At 41.6% G+C, this 15,887-nt stretch overlaps 1 protein-coding gene across 1 annotated transcript; it reads left to right on the forward strand.

Annotated features, from left to right (window-relative positions):
- Positions 1-8,810: 8,810 nt before the first annotated feature.
- On the forward strand, positions 8,811-14,498 carry LOC109939182 (cytochrome P450 87A3). Its single transcript, XM_020537910.3, has 9 exons — positions 8,811-9,055; positions 9,155-9,479; positions 12,620-12,769; positions 12,861-13,118; positions 13,199-13,288; positions 13,394-13,472; positions 13,582-13,688; positions 13,759-13,889; positions 13,974-14,498. The coding sequence occupies exons 1-9, from the start codon at positions 8,826-8,828 to the stop codon at positions 14,077-14,079; spliced, it is 1,476 nt and encodes a 491-aa protein (XP_020393499.2). The 5' UTR covers positions 8,811-8,825; the 3' UTR covers positions 14,080-14,498.
- The last annotated feature ends 1,389 nt before the right edge of the window (positions 14,499-15,887 follow it).

Consider the following 15,887-nt stretch of genomic DNA (forward strand, 5'->3'; position numbering starts at 1 on the left):
GAACCCTAACTTGTTCTTTATATTGGTTTGTGTTGAACCTTTTGGCACCTTTAGAATGTATACTCTAGAGCAAACTAGTTAGTCCAATTATTTGTGTTGGACAATTCAACCACCAAAATTATTTAGGAAAAGTTTTGACCTTATTTCCCTTTCATTTAGGGGGAGGATATGCTACAACTTCACCCTTTGAGACTAACATGTTTGCTGAAGTGGTTTTGGTGTTGTCTCAAAGGTGAATGGAAAGGGAAATGGTGGACTTGAACAACGAAGAAGGCTTCCACTGCATAACGATATCATGTTCAAGTTACCATTGGTGTTCATTGCCTTCTTGTTTTTGATTCACAATTTTTGGTGAGACAATGAGGTTTAAAGGCCACAAGTTTCCCCGTTTTGGTGCTTAATGCCAAAGGGGGAGAAATTAAGGCCAAAGCAACTGGATCAACTACCACTTGTGAATTTTAAAAATTATTGTGTTGGTACTTATCTTTTGATCAAAACCCTCTTATTGCAAAACTACTGTCTTGTGGGGGATAAAATCTTCATTATGGGAAAAGGGGGAGTTGTTGACTTTTGATCAAAACTAGTCATGAAAAATGTTTTGATTTGCTAAAACAAAGTGTTTTTGAAGTAAGAAAATGAATTTATGTTGCAAAAAGAAACCAAGTGGTGGCAAAATGATCCAAATATGTCAAATCCTAGATTGTTATATTGGTGTTTCATTTGACTTCAATTTGCAAACGTTGACTCATATTCGATCATGTTAGTACCTCTTTTGTTGCTTTTAGGAGTGTTGGCATAAATCACCAAAAAGGGAGAGATTGAAAGGGAAATGCCCTTGGGCCATTTCTATTTTGTTTTCGTGATTAAATGCTCAACACTTTGTTTTAGACTAACCTCTTGATGTATGAGCATAAGCACATGTATTTGAAAGGCAAATTCAGAAACGTAGGAAAAGTGCATTTTGGTGTGTATTGCAAATCCTATTGCATTTAAGGAACAAGGTATGATTCTAGCACTTAGTAAATTGTTTTAGTTGCTAACTATGTTTATCCAAGTGCTAGGAAACTTCTCAAATCGAGCAAAAAGGAGGAAAGAAGTTTGGCTCAAAATGACCAAGATTGGGATAGTCTGGTGTGCACCGGATAGTCCGGTGCTTGGCCTGGTCATCTGGTCAAAACGGCCTGGTCGGCGGCCGTATAGGACACTTTCGAAAAAAGAGTCAGGCATGCTGGCTAAAATTCACCGGACAGTCCGGTGCGCCAGGTGGCAAGCAACTCTGCCCCGCACCAACGGGCGCATTCAACGGTGGCCACATGGAGGCCACGTGTGTTGATGTGCTCGACGACCAAAGGCCCTAATGGCTGACTCAACGGCCGTCTCGACCGGTTATAGGGGATCGCTGACTGTGCACTGTTCGATGTGCATCGGACAGTCCGGTGCACCCGCGGACAGAAGGCAACCAAGGCCTTCCAAATGAAGATCAAACGGCTCCTCGGTCCCTTGGGGCTATAAAAGGACCCCATAGGCGCCATGGAGCAATATACAAGCACACTTTTAGTACTCTACAACTTTGGGACTCCGCAACTATGCTGTTGATTCATTAGAGAGAGATTTGAGCGCATTCTTGAGCTGTGACTATGTCGTTTTCATTCTTGCGCTTTCTTCTTCATTTGTGTGCGTGTTGTTGCTGCTATTGTGCTCTTGTGTGTGTTGCTACTTCCTCCTTACTCTAGTTTTTGATTGATATCATTTGTGTAAGGCGTGAGAGACTCCAATTTGTGGAGATTCCTCACAACAGGGAATTGATTTAAGGAAGACAAACGTGGTACTCAAGTTTGATCTTTGGATCACTTGAGAGGGGTTGAGTGCAACCCTTGACCGAAGGAGGTCACCACAGTGTGGAGTAGGCATTGGCACTACACCACAGTTGACTTTTAGCGACCTTTATTATGCACGGACTGTTGGTTGCTAAATGTTAGAAACTGATGGTTGGTCGCTAAAGCTGTTTATAGCCATGGTCGTTTGGTCGCTAAAACTGTATAACTTTAACGACCTACGGTTGGTCGCTATAGAGGTAAGTGGATACCAAACGTTGGTTGCTAAAAAATTGGGCCCATATGTAATTAGGGTTGGCCCAGTTGTGTGTGTCCCCGCGCGCGAGATTGACCAAAAATTCACCCATCTGTAGCTGCTCCCCGAACCCCGACCCACACCGCTGCCGACGTAGTCGCACGGCCGCTCCCCGACCCACACCTCACACAATGTGCGCCCCCCCATTGCCGCCTCCCCTCTAGATCCTTAATGCACCGCTAGGTCCCGTCCACAGCCGCTCACTGCCGCCACCTCTAACGCGCCTAGGACCATCGCCACCTCCACATCTAGCTTCTGGAGTCGAGATCCATGGTCGACTCCACTGGAGGAGCCCGGATCTGGCCTACCGGGCACGGTCTCGAGCTTTAGGCATCTCAGCAGGCAGCGGTGTACTCCGTCATCGCCCAATGGAGCAGCCGACCAAGCAAGAACTCTATCCATGCTCGTGCCGAGGCGCTGTCTCTACTCTCTACTCCATCCGTTCTGTTCCCGCGCCTGCGCGTCGTCCTCTACGGATCCGTCCACTGCCGCGCCAGCACGATGTGAACCGAGACACGCCTCCGCCTATGCGTCCAAGACACGCCTCTGCATTTGCGTCCGTGCACTGGCTACGCGGCATCGATTACGGAGTGGAGGCATGGGATTATTATCTGTTGCATCCAAATTTTTATACACTTTATTATGTTCAGATTTGGAGCCTTGACTCCTGAACCTGAATATCATCTACCTGAGACGAATTTTAAGGTTGGGAGATTCCTGGAATTTTTCACGCGTTATGGTCGGCAATATTTGATTTTTATTGATGAAGATAAGGAAGCACGCATATGTATTTTTATCCAGAAACGCACTGCTTATTACTTATATTAAGTACCCACGCAGCACAGTGCTGTACTAATAATATTGCAAGCTTTGTTTGTGTCAAATCATGTATGGGACTTGCGGCAGGGGGAATTTGTTTTTAAGAAGCGAAAATCATTGTCTCTTGAAGCTTCAGTCTTCTCATCTCCCAATCTACTGTTACTACTTACACCTTCATCTAAACGCACTTGTTGTTTCTGGAACGCTAAGAAATTCATGTAACAAATCATGTGGAAGTTGATAGATTAGTTAGCTTATAATACCAATAACCTAGTAGTGCATTGGTGCAGATACTAGCTATGGCATATCTGCAATGAGAAAAAAAAGTTGGTTTTTTAACACACGTCAAAACGTGTCATTTTTCTATTAAGAAGAGCACGTGAAGTGGTTCATTGGGGCCTCCAATTAGTAATTAACACCAATATTTGTCTCATGCTAAATACTGAACTAAATGTTAATTTTATGTCTTTGCAGTTTTTAACTGGGCTCAAACATGCCTAGTTTCCCATTTAACAACTATGAACTCTAGGGTTAAATACTACACAATACTAGGAAACATGTAATTGTATTGGAATATATCCAATTTATACAGGATGATTTACAAAATGTAGGCTTTATTTACAACATGTAATTGTATTTGTGCAAATGATTCTCTTTCCTTGTTATCGATTTTGAGTGGGCAGTAGTGACATCCCAATCTTTAAACCCACCACAATTGGTAGATCATCCTAGCATGATAGGGCACTAATCCATGAACATTCTTCTGTGGTTAAATTTTTGGATGGAACTTTTACATTAATCAATTTCAGCATACATTAAAATACTGTGAACAAATTAATAGTGTTTGGAAGACACGTACATGAGGACCAATGGGATTATTGACGGATACTTGTCTTAGGTTTTCTAGAAATTGGTTAGTAATGTAACTTAGTATTTCTAGAAAACACTAATATATATGTTTTGGCTATGGTGGTCATTCAAGAAAAGTATAGTGACAAGCATATGTTCCTCCTGCTTTACAAGGATGTTTGATGTTAGTTCACTTTTGTCAGAAAGCACATCCAGCTACTATTTTTTTCCTCCCATTGGATCAGCATCTTCAGTCTTTTTGTTTAGGCACATTGTAGTCTTACAAGCCTCCACACTAGAGATACATGATAGATACTACACATATGTAATGAACCAGATTCTACATTACTCTTAACACAAATTATATTTTGAGCGTATGCATCTGTATTTCTAGAAAACATTAATATAACTCAAGACTTCTACAATACTGTTAACTGCAATTTATATCAATTTGCAAAATGTGGCAGGAACATAGTTTGATTGATATTTTGTTTGATTATGGATAGTCTACCTACTCGCAATTCTCTACATATGAGGACTTGAGGATTTAGAGCAAGACCTAAAGTAAGTTACTCTGAGGTATATACATTTTGGTCCCCTCCGATCTGCTTCACCTTCATCCTTAATTACATCCCAAACATTTATAAGTCTGATGTTGCTTATTAGAGCCTTTTAAAAAAATTGAAAACACAAGAGAGTTGCATGTCCTATTAAAAAGAGGATGGTCATATTGTGGAACTGTTATTTTGAAACGAAGTGGTCTTATTGTCTGAACCTGCTATTTTGAGCTCTGAAATATATGTGATTGACTATAGAATTATTTCAAGAACAAACTGTTATTGGCATTTGTTCTTGCGAGTGTCCAGCAGTAGCATGCTTGTCACTCTGGTTTGGAAATATTAAAAATTTCATCTTTGACCGACTGATAAAGAGTAGAACAAAATATATTTGCATTTCCCCTAGTCAATGAACCAGTTCAATTTACACCAAACAATTTCTATACAAAGGTATACCCTTGAAGGGACACACTTTATGATTCCATGGTTTGAATGACCAATCATTTATGATGTCCGTGCTCGACTGAATCTCGTTGAGAGTACTTCTGGGAGCCTAGACCTTCAGATGGTAAGTATATACATCACTTTTGTTCAATTCCACCGGCCTCTCAATCTTCATGATTCAGAGCCTCTTAGTTCTTATGTAAATGTTGATGTTGACTGCTTGATATGCATGCTTTTATGTCCATTGGTTATTGCATCACAATGTTCATCTAAAATTTGGGCTGACAAACCTGTTTCTTCCTTGACTTATTGTTCATTTGACCCCTTAAAGCTACCACTGTCTATTATGATTATTTCAGCACCAATAGTTTGTCTGCAGTTTTCATTGAAATATTTATTCATTCAAAAGTTGGGACCAATGAACCTGATAAATTCAGAACATGTTATGGCTTTGAGGAATAAATGCAGTTTTTATAATTTATCGTTTATGTTTATATCATAATATGTCATTTGTACCCTTGTCTAAGTATAGAAACGGTTGCTTGTCTTATGTCAACACAAATCAAATTTTGTAGGATTTGTGGTTTTGTATAAGGACGATGAAAGATTTAAGTGTCCAACATTTGATCTTTAAACTTTAGTCAACTATTATATTTTTAGACCAAGAAATCAAATGTATCTTAACAGATTAAGAAATCACCAATGCAACAACTATTTTGGATTCCAAGCAATTTCGGTGTTACAAATGAGGCTAGCATCTCACCTGAAGTTCTCAAAATATATTTTTTTCCTGATCATGGGTTGTATCATTGTCTGATTGACATTTTCATGATTACTCTAAGGTATATACATTTTAGTCCACTCTGATCTGCTCCACCTTCATCCTTAATTACATTCCAAACATTTATAAGGCGAACGTTGTTTATTAGATTCTTTTTTAAAAAAACTGAAAATATAGCAGAGTTGTATGTCCTATTAAAAAGAGGATGATCATATTGCCTGAACTTTTTATTTTGAAACGGAGTGGTCTTATTGCCTGAACCTGATATTTTGAGCTCTGAAATATATTTGATTGACTGTAGAATTATTTCAAGAACAGACTGTATTGTAGTAACCTTTTTCTCCTGGAGTATAATTATCTGTATTTGAATGCTCCTTTTATATGATGATGAATTGTTCTACAGTATCTTTATTTGCAAATGTAGCAACAATATACTAATTTGATGTACTTTTTTCTAGGGTGTTCTGGACAAAGAAAGCTTGTACCTTAAAACAGGAGGATACAAGAAGCTGGAGTGGTAGTCTGAAAGCTTTTGAACTGCTTGAAGCATTAGTGTAGCTTTGGTGCTTTTGTGACTGATCAGCTCTGGAGCAGCTAGAGTGATGTAGTTGTGGGCTTTTGAACAATAGCTAGAGTGATATGAAACATTAGTGATGTAGTTGTGGGCTTTTGAACTGCTTCACGCTGGAGTGATGTTGTTGTGGTGCTTTTGTGACTGATCATTTCTGGAGCTTTTGTGAATGATCTAGCTAGCTAACTGTAAATGATCTAGTTGTGAATGATATTATAATTGTGATACTTTTGTGAATATATAATTGTGGTGCTTTTGTGTTTATGTGATGGATCTATGACTCTAGTATACTGATTAACTGTGTATGTCTTTATGATTTGTGTATAAAAATCTGTGATTTGTGGTGCTTAATTAAATGTATATTATTATTAATAACAACTGTAAAAGGGTGACTTTCTGTTGGTTGCAAAATGTATAGTATGACGACTTACAGTTGGTTGCTAAATCTATAGTACAGCAACCCACGGTTGGTCGCTAAATATACAATATTAGCAACGGATGGTCGGTCGCTAAAAAGATGTCGGTCGCTAAAGCCTTTAGCGACGGCACTTATAACGACCATCCTTATGGGTCGCTAAAAGTATTTAGCGACCAACCGTAGGTCGCTGAAGGCCGTTTTAGCAACCAATCGTAGGTCGCTGTAAGTGAACCGTCGTGTAGTGTGGCCGAACCATGGGATAAAATTGTTGTGTTAATTGTCCATTTACTTTATTGCGATTATCGTCTTCTTGAGTTCTCATATTCACTTGTATTATTTCCCCTAAGTTTGATACACATCTTAAAGGAGCAGTCAAGTGAAGAGTTATGTTCTCTGTTTCTCAATTCTCAAATTTGGTTTGATTTACTCTAACTCAACTATTAGACCAAGTTTGTTGTTTTAAGTTAAATTTTGCAGGTTCACATATTCACCCCCCTGCTTTAGGTACTCTCAATCACCACCCAAGACTACGCCTGGCTCTGGCACTAAGCAGACTCACGCTCAGCGCGTGACAACCATCGCAGTAAGGGTCTACCCCTAAACAGCTTTAGTATCGAATAAACCCCAAGCAATCCACGTGATTGCTCGGGGGTTACATCTAGCAGATGCGCTTGTGCGCACCTGAGATTTCGGTCATCAATAAGAGTCGAACAAACTTGGACCCGCGCTCAGCGTGTGACGACCATCGCACCATAAACTGCTCTAATACCGAGTGAACCCCCCCCCCAAAGCAATCCACATGGATTACTCCGGGGCAACATCTAGCAGATGCCACTGAATTGGAGTTTGGATGTCACTGAATCGGAGTTTGGGATTGTATGGTATAATTCCACACAATACTGAGGGGTGAGACTTTGTATTGAGAGAGCGGATTTCTAGTTATAGTCCAATTCCAGAGAATTAAGTCTCTAATTCTAAATCTTAATTTCACATGCAACCGAACAACAGAATTTACGAAAGCTGATTCCAATTGTCAATTCTGTACTCCAAAGTCTACATCCAAACGGAGTTCAGAGCTTGATTGGTTGGATGGACCGGAATTGTTATATTAGTACAAGAGGAAACTATTTTCCACGGTGGTTGAAGATTCTTTTTCTTTGTGGAAAGCAAGATAATCAATCGGATGGGATCGACTAACTGCTAGCCGGCCTGCTTTGAGCATAGAGCCAGTACTGTTGGAGTCCTAGTAGATCTGTACTGCTATCTCGCCTAATCAATCATAGCATCGCGAACAGCAAGCATAGCATAGCGGATACTTTAGGTGCCCATTCTCCGTTTGTCCTTGCAGTCCAGCCAGAAAACCGGGTACCTGTACTGGTACTGCACGTGTATAATGCTAGCTTTGACTCTTGGGTTTCAGACAGTATACTTAGAGCCTCCTGCAAGCTACCTGCTGGCTAGCTGCTATCTCTCTTATATGTTGCTGATCTAGATCTGTGCTGTTGTGTCGTTTAAAGGTGTGTACAACCTCATTTAATACGTGTCTCTTGAGAGATTTCTAGGAGACTAATTATAAATACAAGAGACGAGCTTTTCACCAAGAACCGTGTCTACACGATTTTCCATACATATTATCTATTAATTGTATTCCTTATTCAGAGAGGATTGTGTCGTCTCTTAGCTGTATTTTATGCACTACCAGAACAGTCTCTTAGCTATATTTTATGTACTACCAGAACAGAGTTCTTTGTGGAGTGCCACAGGCAATCAACAAAGCCTCGATAACACTCGATAAATCTCTGAGCACTCGTCAAAAAACACATTAAACACGTTTCTGGTAGTGGTGCTTGGAAAACCGATCCGTGATATCAGGGTTTATATGTCCTAATCAAGCTGCTGCCCATTCTCTGTATGTCCTTCCACTCGAGCCTGAAAATCGGGTACCTGCACTGCACGTGTATCAATCTGGTCGTTAGGCTTTAATACCGATTTCTACTGTTTTTATAGTGTTTTTGTCTCTATAAATTATAGCTGCAACAGTATGAACAGCTGTCTTTAATTTTGAAGCGAACAACCTGTATACAGTAAAAGCAGGAGAAACCGGTTCAAATTACAGTCGACCTTGACAACCAGTACAGTCGCTAGCTATGACTCTTCGGTTTCAGTGACGCAGTACATGCTAGCTTGCTGCCATCTCTCTTCTCTATATATATGTGCATCGCCGCGCGCATACATACATGCATAGTAAAGTTAGCAATGTCGATGGATTACTTGGCTGCTGCTGTACCCGTGACCTTGGCTCTGGGAGTGGGATCTATCTTGTTGGTCTTACGATGGACGTACTGCCGCCGCCGAACAAGCGCCGAACAAGTGAGACTGCCGCCGGGGTCAAGGGGCCTCCTGTTCCTAGGGGAGACGCTCCACTACCTGGCAGCGTCCTCCACCCCGGGGGTATTGCCACCATTCTTCCAGCGACGGTTGGAAAGGTACGGCGACGATACTGTAACTTCCTTTCTAAGCGTCTTTGCATCGTCGTCGTTACGTTCATGCATGCTTGGACGACTTGTTGGAGAGCTTGCTTGCAGGTATGGCCCCATCTTCCGGACGAACCTGGTCGGGGAGGATCTCGTCGTGTCGCTGGACGCGGAGCTGAACGCGCACGTGCTGAAGCAGGAGGAGCGCGGCTTCCAGATCTGGTACCCGCCCTCCTTCATGCGCGTCTTCGGCGCCGACAACATCACCGCCAAGCTCGGCGTGCTCCACCACCACATGAGGACCCTCGTGCTCCGCCTCTTCGGCCACCAGACCGTCCGCTCCGTGCTGCTGCACGACGTGCAGCGGAGCGCGCGCGACGAGCTGCGCTCATGGCTCGGCCGCCCGGACGTCGAGGTCAGGACGGCCACCTCCAGGGTTAGTAGCTCTTCGTTATATATTAGTAGCTTTCACTCACTCTTTTTCGCTACTACAATACAATATATATTAATTACTAGTATAATATCCGTGCGTTACGAAACTACATAATTATATTTCATAATATTGGTCGAGAAGGACAAGGTTGTACCCATAATACAATCAGTGATTGAGCGAAAGTAAATCACTCATATGGACCCTCCAAAAAATACCAATAATAAATAAATTTAATGTCAAAGTGAGCATGTTGTCTATAAACCAGATATTAAATTGATAAGAATAAATATTACACTTTGTTTTATCCAAAAGACTGAGAAAAATATGGATTGAAAAAGAACCCTTCTTACAGGGTGTTACTATATGTATACGACTTATTGTCGTATTATGCTTGGTGGCTTCTCGCGGTTTATATATGGTGTAACAGCCTTGATGACTTATAACTCAAGACATTGACTCCATATAAACATACGGTATGACCGCTGGTTTTAAAGACCCACAACATCTTTCATTGAACCTATGCCCTTTTATTTTCTCTTAGACACACGCAGTAAACACACAATTCATGAACAGATAGAACCATAAAGAAATCTCTGGCTATTGCACAATAATCTGATAGAGAAGAAAACATGCCTCAACAATTATTAGACAGAGGTCATGCGGGGATTCATGATGCAGCATGCATGAGCCATGCATGAGTTAAGCGGTGTCCAGTATTATCTTGTGTCATGCACGAGGGGTGGTTAATTCCGATCCAGCTACAATAAACATATGGGCTAATGAACCAAATACCTCGAACAATAGCCATCCACTACGTATCTGTCGTCCATTCTTTGCATCGGAAGGCCACCGACCAACTCTATCTCATTCCCAACTATCCTAGCTCTCGCGAAACAGTACACACTCAGCTTCGAATGAAGCTACAATAAAATGCTCGCTAAGGACTCGTCGCAAGCGCACGACGGCCTTGTAGCTCCTCACTCCTGAGGAAGCACTTCTCCTAGCCACTAGCAATGGCTTGTGATGCTTCATCTCTCTTCTTCGTCACGGCGCTCGTGACGATGGCGCTCATCATGCTCATCGTCGACGGCATCACTATGTGCCACGTTGTGCGGCATCTTGCTCACGCCCCGGCCCCCGTCGCTCCTGTTGCCGTCCCGGGCATTCCTGTCGTGTCGAAGTCGTCATTATGCCCATGACCACCCTTCCACTGATGCTCGCCATACCGATAGTTCCTGCGGTGGGCGTAGTGCCACAGATCCATGTGGTGCCGAACACCGCCACGGTGTCCCTATGCCAGTTGCAGTACCCGCAGTCATACCAAAAGTGACGCTGCTGCCAATGCCCGTCGTGCCGAAGGTTGGCGCCTTGCCGTCAATGCATGTCGTCGTGCCTAAGCACTACCGGAATTTGGCTCTTTGCCGAGTGTCAAAATCTTTGCCGAGTGTTTTTTTTCGGGCACTCGGTAAAGAAGCTCTTTGCCGAGTGCCACGCAAAAAACCCTCGGTAAAAGAAAACACTCAGCGAAGAAGCTCTTTGCCGAGTGTTTTATTTTTGACACTCGGCAAAGAGTTTCTTTGCCGAGTGTTTTTTTTGACACTCGGCAAATAGCTCTTTGCCGAGTGTCAGAAATACAACACTCGGCAAAGAGCTCTTTGGCGAGTGTTTTTTTCCCAACACTAGGCAAAGACAATTTAAACATCACATTTTAAAGCAGTAAATTAATTCAAATAAAAAAGTTTTCAACTACAAATTTGTATAACTCATCATGATGTACAATTTATATATTGAACATTTCTTCATATGACAAAATAAAAATAAATTTGTTCATAAAACCTATATCTCTCTCGTAGTTTATGAAAACTTATAGATCTCAAAAAGTTATGCAACTTTATAGTTGATCACATTTTCAAATAAATTCATTTAGTGTCTTAAATAATCAAATTACTCTCGGTTTGTTATAGTACATGGGGAATGAAAACGTAATATAGATATAATTGGTGTAGTGGTGTAGTAGTGTAGTGGTATAGGAGGGTATGCGCGAGAGAGAGGTTGCGAGTTCGAATCTCACCATTCACAAAACATATAAATTTGATTCAAAATAATAGTAAAAAATGATAGGGCAATGGGTAATGTAATAGGTAGGGTTGGAGAGTTGTTCCTATAATTTAAAAAAAATGTTTTGCTGTTTTTTTTCGATTCTTAATTTGCCGAGTGTTTTTCTTTGCCGAGTGTCCGAAAAAAGTACTCGGCAAATAACTCTTTGCCGATAAAATATTTGTCGAGTGTTACACTCGGCAAAGGCTTTGCCGAGTGTAAAATAGCATTTGCTGAGTGTCTTAGACACTCGGTAAAGAACGCGATTCCGGTAATGAAGGTTGGTGACTTGCCGTCGATGCCCTTCGTGTGGCCCGTGTCTAACCGTCGCTGCCCTCCATCCCGACAGTGCCGGTCTCCATTAGATCCCACGAACGCGGCATAAACTCGGTGGACAGACATGTGAAGATGCTTGTGGAGTCAGTGAGCCAGAAAATCAGATGTACATATGTGTGTTGTGCGTACCTTGGAGAACGTAGGCGAGTCGGAGTAGCCAGAGAGCGCCAGGCCACCGACGGCGAGCAAATCCACCACCGCTATCGCTTGAGAGGTCTCGGTATGACTTTTTGTAGCCAGGTTGGTGGGCGGATTAGGATGAGTAAAACGGCTCCACCCCGTAGCTACTGAAACTGCTTTCTCCGTCCCTTACGGAGCGGCGTGCATGGGTTGTTGGGCTCCAGTCGCGGTGCATTTGGCACGGGCTCACTTGCCATGTCGGTTGTTGCTATGAACGGAAGACATGGTGTGCGTGAGTTTGTCATTATGTGGGTGACTGAGGCGCTCGTGCGGGGCGTGGATTCGCTGAGGATGGGGAGTGGACGGACGAATTGGATTAGATGTGATTGATGTGAAGAGAATAGTCTGAGGGGCCATTTCAAACAATAGAAGGGGTTATTTATAAAAATATGACGTGGGACGAATCGTCAAAACTGTTGATTTAATATAATAGTTATTATTATTATTATTATTATTATTATTATTATTATTATTATTATTATTATTATTATTATTATTATTATTATTATTTATATGCATGCACTATGCAGATGATATTTGGCGTCACTGCCAAGAAGCTGATCAGCCATGACGACGCAGCATCTGGAGAAACGTTGTGGAGATGCTTCCACGACTGGACTTCGGGGCTGCTCTCGTTTCCGGTTTCCATTCCCGGCACAACCTTCTACAGATGCATGCAGGTCAGCAGCTTAATTATTAACCGCCATTATCGATCATCTTACTAATTAATATATAGTATGATCCTATTGATCCATATGTATATGCATGCAGGGACGTAAGAAGGTTATGACGATGCTGAAACAGCAGCTCGTTGAGCGTCGACGGAACGCAGCGGAGCGCGAGACGACAGAGGATTTCTTCGATCTCGTGATCGATGAACTGAACAAGCCAGACCCTATGATGGACGAGAGCACCGCGTTGGACTTGCTGTTCACCATGTTGTTTGCGAGCCATGAGACGACGTCCATGGTATTAACCGTCATACTCAAGTATCTAACGGACAACCCCAAAGCTTTGCAAGAACTGACAGTAAGTAGATTAATCCATTCAGTCAATTCATTCCTTGCTTCCTTCTCAGAGAAAATACGTATCTCTCTGTATGTTTTCAGGAGGAGCACGAAAGAATCCTGGAAAGTAGGGCCAATCCAGGCTCTGACCTCACGTGGGAGGAGTACAAGTCTATGAAATTCACATCTCATGTACGTACGATACAAATATATATCTTGTCCATGCCAGAATTATTCTTCATATGGTTGTCGATCTCTTGGACTAATTAATATGCTTTCTATACCACCACTTATTAGGTTATACATGAGTCGCTAAGGCTCGCAAACATCGCACTGGCCATGTTCAGGAAAGCAAATCAGGATGTGCACATAAATGGTCTGCATAATCTCAACCCCTCACTGAGAATATTGAAGAGAATACATAATATAAGCCAATGTTTATAATCCATGCATTAATAATACATATGTGCTGTGTGTGCACTCAGGGTACACAATTCCAAAAGGATCAAAGATCATGATGTGTGCACTAGCATCGCACTTGAATACGGAGGTCTACGAGGACCCCTCAGTGTTCAATCCATGGAGATGGAAGGTACATATGCGAAATAAAATCAACAGATAAATCCGGGCCTAAGGATCACACGTGTGTGCATTGTGCATAGGATATTCCTGAACCAGTCGGCACCTCTAAGGACTTTATGGCCTTCGGGGGTGGTTTGCGCCTATGCGCTGGTGCCGAGTTTTCCAAGATGCAGATGGCTATGTTCCTCCATTACTTGGTCACAAATTACAGGTAAAAAAAAACTCTCCATGGATTGTGTAAGTACTTATCAACCAACTATATATGACAAAATCATTATTGTGTTCTCGTGAATAGCTGGAAACCCGTCAGCGGTGGGACAATGTTATTCTATCCAGGACTGCAATTTCCAGAAGGCTTCCACATCCAGCTTCTTCCAAAAATCCCAAACGTGGTTCCATAAACCCTATGAAGAAATATGAATACGAATAATTTAAGCAAATATTCTAAATGTACCCTGGGGAATTGAAGTTCGATAACGATGTGGTACGGGCTGATTTGGTAACCATGGATCACAGGAGGATGGGAGAGGATTGATGGAGAAATTAGTTCATTTCTCCCTCAACCTCTTTCAATCCTCTTATGATCCACTTATCACCAAATCAACCCTAATGATAGCAGGTCGAATTGTCGGAACAAATAATAGTTTCACCAAACAGAAGGGGAGTATGCATGTGTGTAACTTTTTATAGTTATAAATAATAGTAGAGTAAATTCTGCTCGTTGTGTAACAACTATGCAGGTGAGTAAAAATTGGTTCAGCATATTGTGTATATTATGCCCAGTTCAATGGAAAAAAAACTTTGTTGTTTGGTGCGTATATACAATCTTCCAAACATGCCATGGATGATGTACTTTGCCTTGTTACACTACTGGAATCCGACTCTTTGCCGAACTTGGCGCTTTGTCAAGAGCAATTTACTAGATACTCGCCAAAACATGTTTTGCTGAGTGTCACTCTCGGCGAACTAAGACACTCGGCACAGATATACTCTCAGCAAATGAGGCTTTGCCTAGGGTTACGCTCATGGCAAAATGCGACGCTCAGCAAAGAGCCATCAGCAAGCGTCTATAGTTGTCGACCGTTAACTATGCCGAGTGTCAGAAATTGACACTCGGCAAACTAACTTCTTTGTCGTGGCAGACACTCTTTCTTTGCCACTCGTCAAAGTATATTTGTTTTTTTCTCCAAAATTTTTGTTGTGTGCTCCTATAGTATATAGACCTACATGTTCAATTTTGGCACAATTATCAAAGTGTTTGCTATAACTATTAAATTTAGTTTGTTTAATTAAATTTCTTCGGATAATTCAGATTTGAACTACAAGACACTCGAAAATAGAAAATAGTGAATGCAAAAATGATTCATGTTATTTAGCACAAGTTACGACCAATTTTAGGACCAGACCAGAATTTTCGAACACCATACTCATGAAATATGACCGCAAACTTGTGATCCAGTTGTTTTAAAATTGTATAAAACACAAAGTCAGAAAATCATGAAACTTTTCGATATGTCATGATATCATGTGTAGAGGTTGTGATAAAAATTTGACACAGTTTTGTAAAAGTTGTCACGCACTAAACCTAACCGACCTTCACAAAAAAAATCATAAAACTTCTCTATTATGTATGTGACGATTCTGTGAACTTTGTGATGTATATGTGATATATGTTTTATTTGTTTGGATGGAATAATAAAAACAAATAAAAAGGGTTTTTGGTCACTTTGCCGAGTGTTACATCCGACAAAGAGTGCCTTTGTCGAGCGCTATAGTCATGGCTCTCGACAAAGAAGCTCCTTTTTCCTAGTGCCTCCTAGTGCACTTGGCAAAGGGACTGCCCAAGGGACGCACTAGAGCCTTTTTTGTCGACGCAAGGCCAGCATGGACTCGGCAAGGCTCCCTCTTTGCCGAGTGCCTCCAAGCGCTCTTGACAAAGAGACTGGCAAACGGGTTCACTGGAGCCTTCTTTACCGAGTGCCAGGCCTGGAATTCATAATATTCGACGACCAGAATATTATGAATTTATCTCATCTGACAGCTACATGTGGTCATCGAATATTATGAATTCCAGGGAGGCAAGAATTCTCTCTGTTTTTTGTTTATTCCCACAATATATATTATCGGACCCATAAATTTCTAGATTTCACGACCAATACATATTCACAGAAACAAATATCCACAAACACATACACATACATCTTCAAGG

This window comes from Zea mays, chromosome 5 (assembly GCF_902167145.1).
Source record: "Zea mays cultivar B73 chromosome 5, Zm-B73-REFERENCE-NAM-5.0, whole genome shotgun sequence".
NCBI lineage: Eukaryota > Viridiplantae > Streptophyta > Magnoliopsida > Poales > Poaceae > Zea > Zea mays.

Excerpts from the sequence above, each read along its gene's own strand:
- LOC109939182 (XM_020537910.3), top strand. The coding sequence starts at position 8,826 with ATGTCGATGGATTACTTGGCTGCTGCTGTACCCGTGACCTTGGCTCTG. Across the intron at positions 13,119-13,198 it reads AAGCTTTGCAAGAACTGACA|GAGGAGCACGAAAGAATCCT; the intron begins GTAAGTAGATTA and ends GTATGTTTTCAG. Across the intron at positions 13,890-13,973 it reads TACTTGGTCACAAATTACAG|CTGGAAACCCGTCAGCGGTG; the intron begins GTAAAAAAAAAC and ends TCTCGTGAATAG.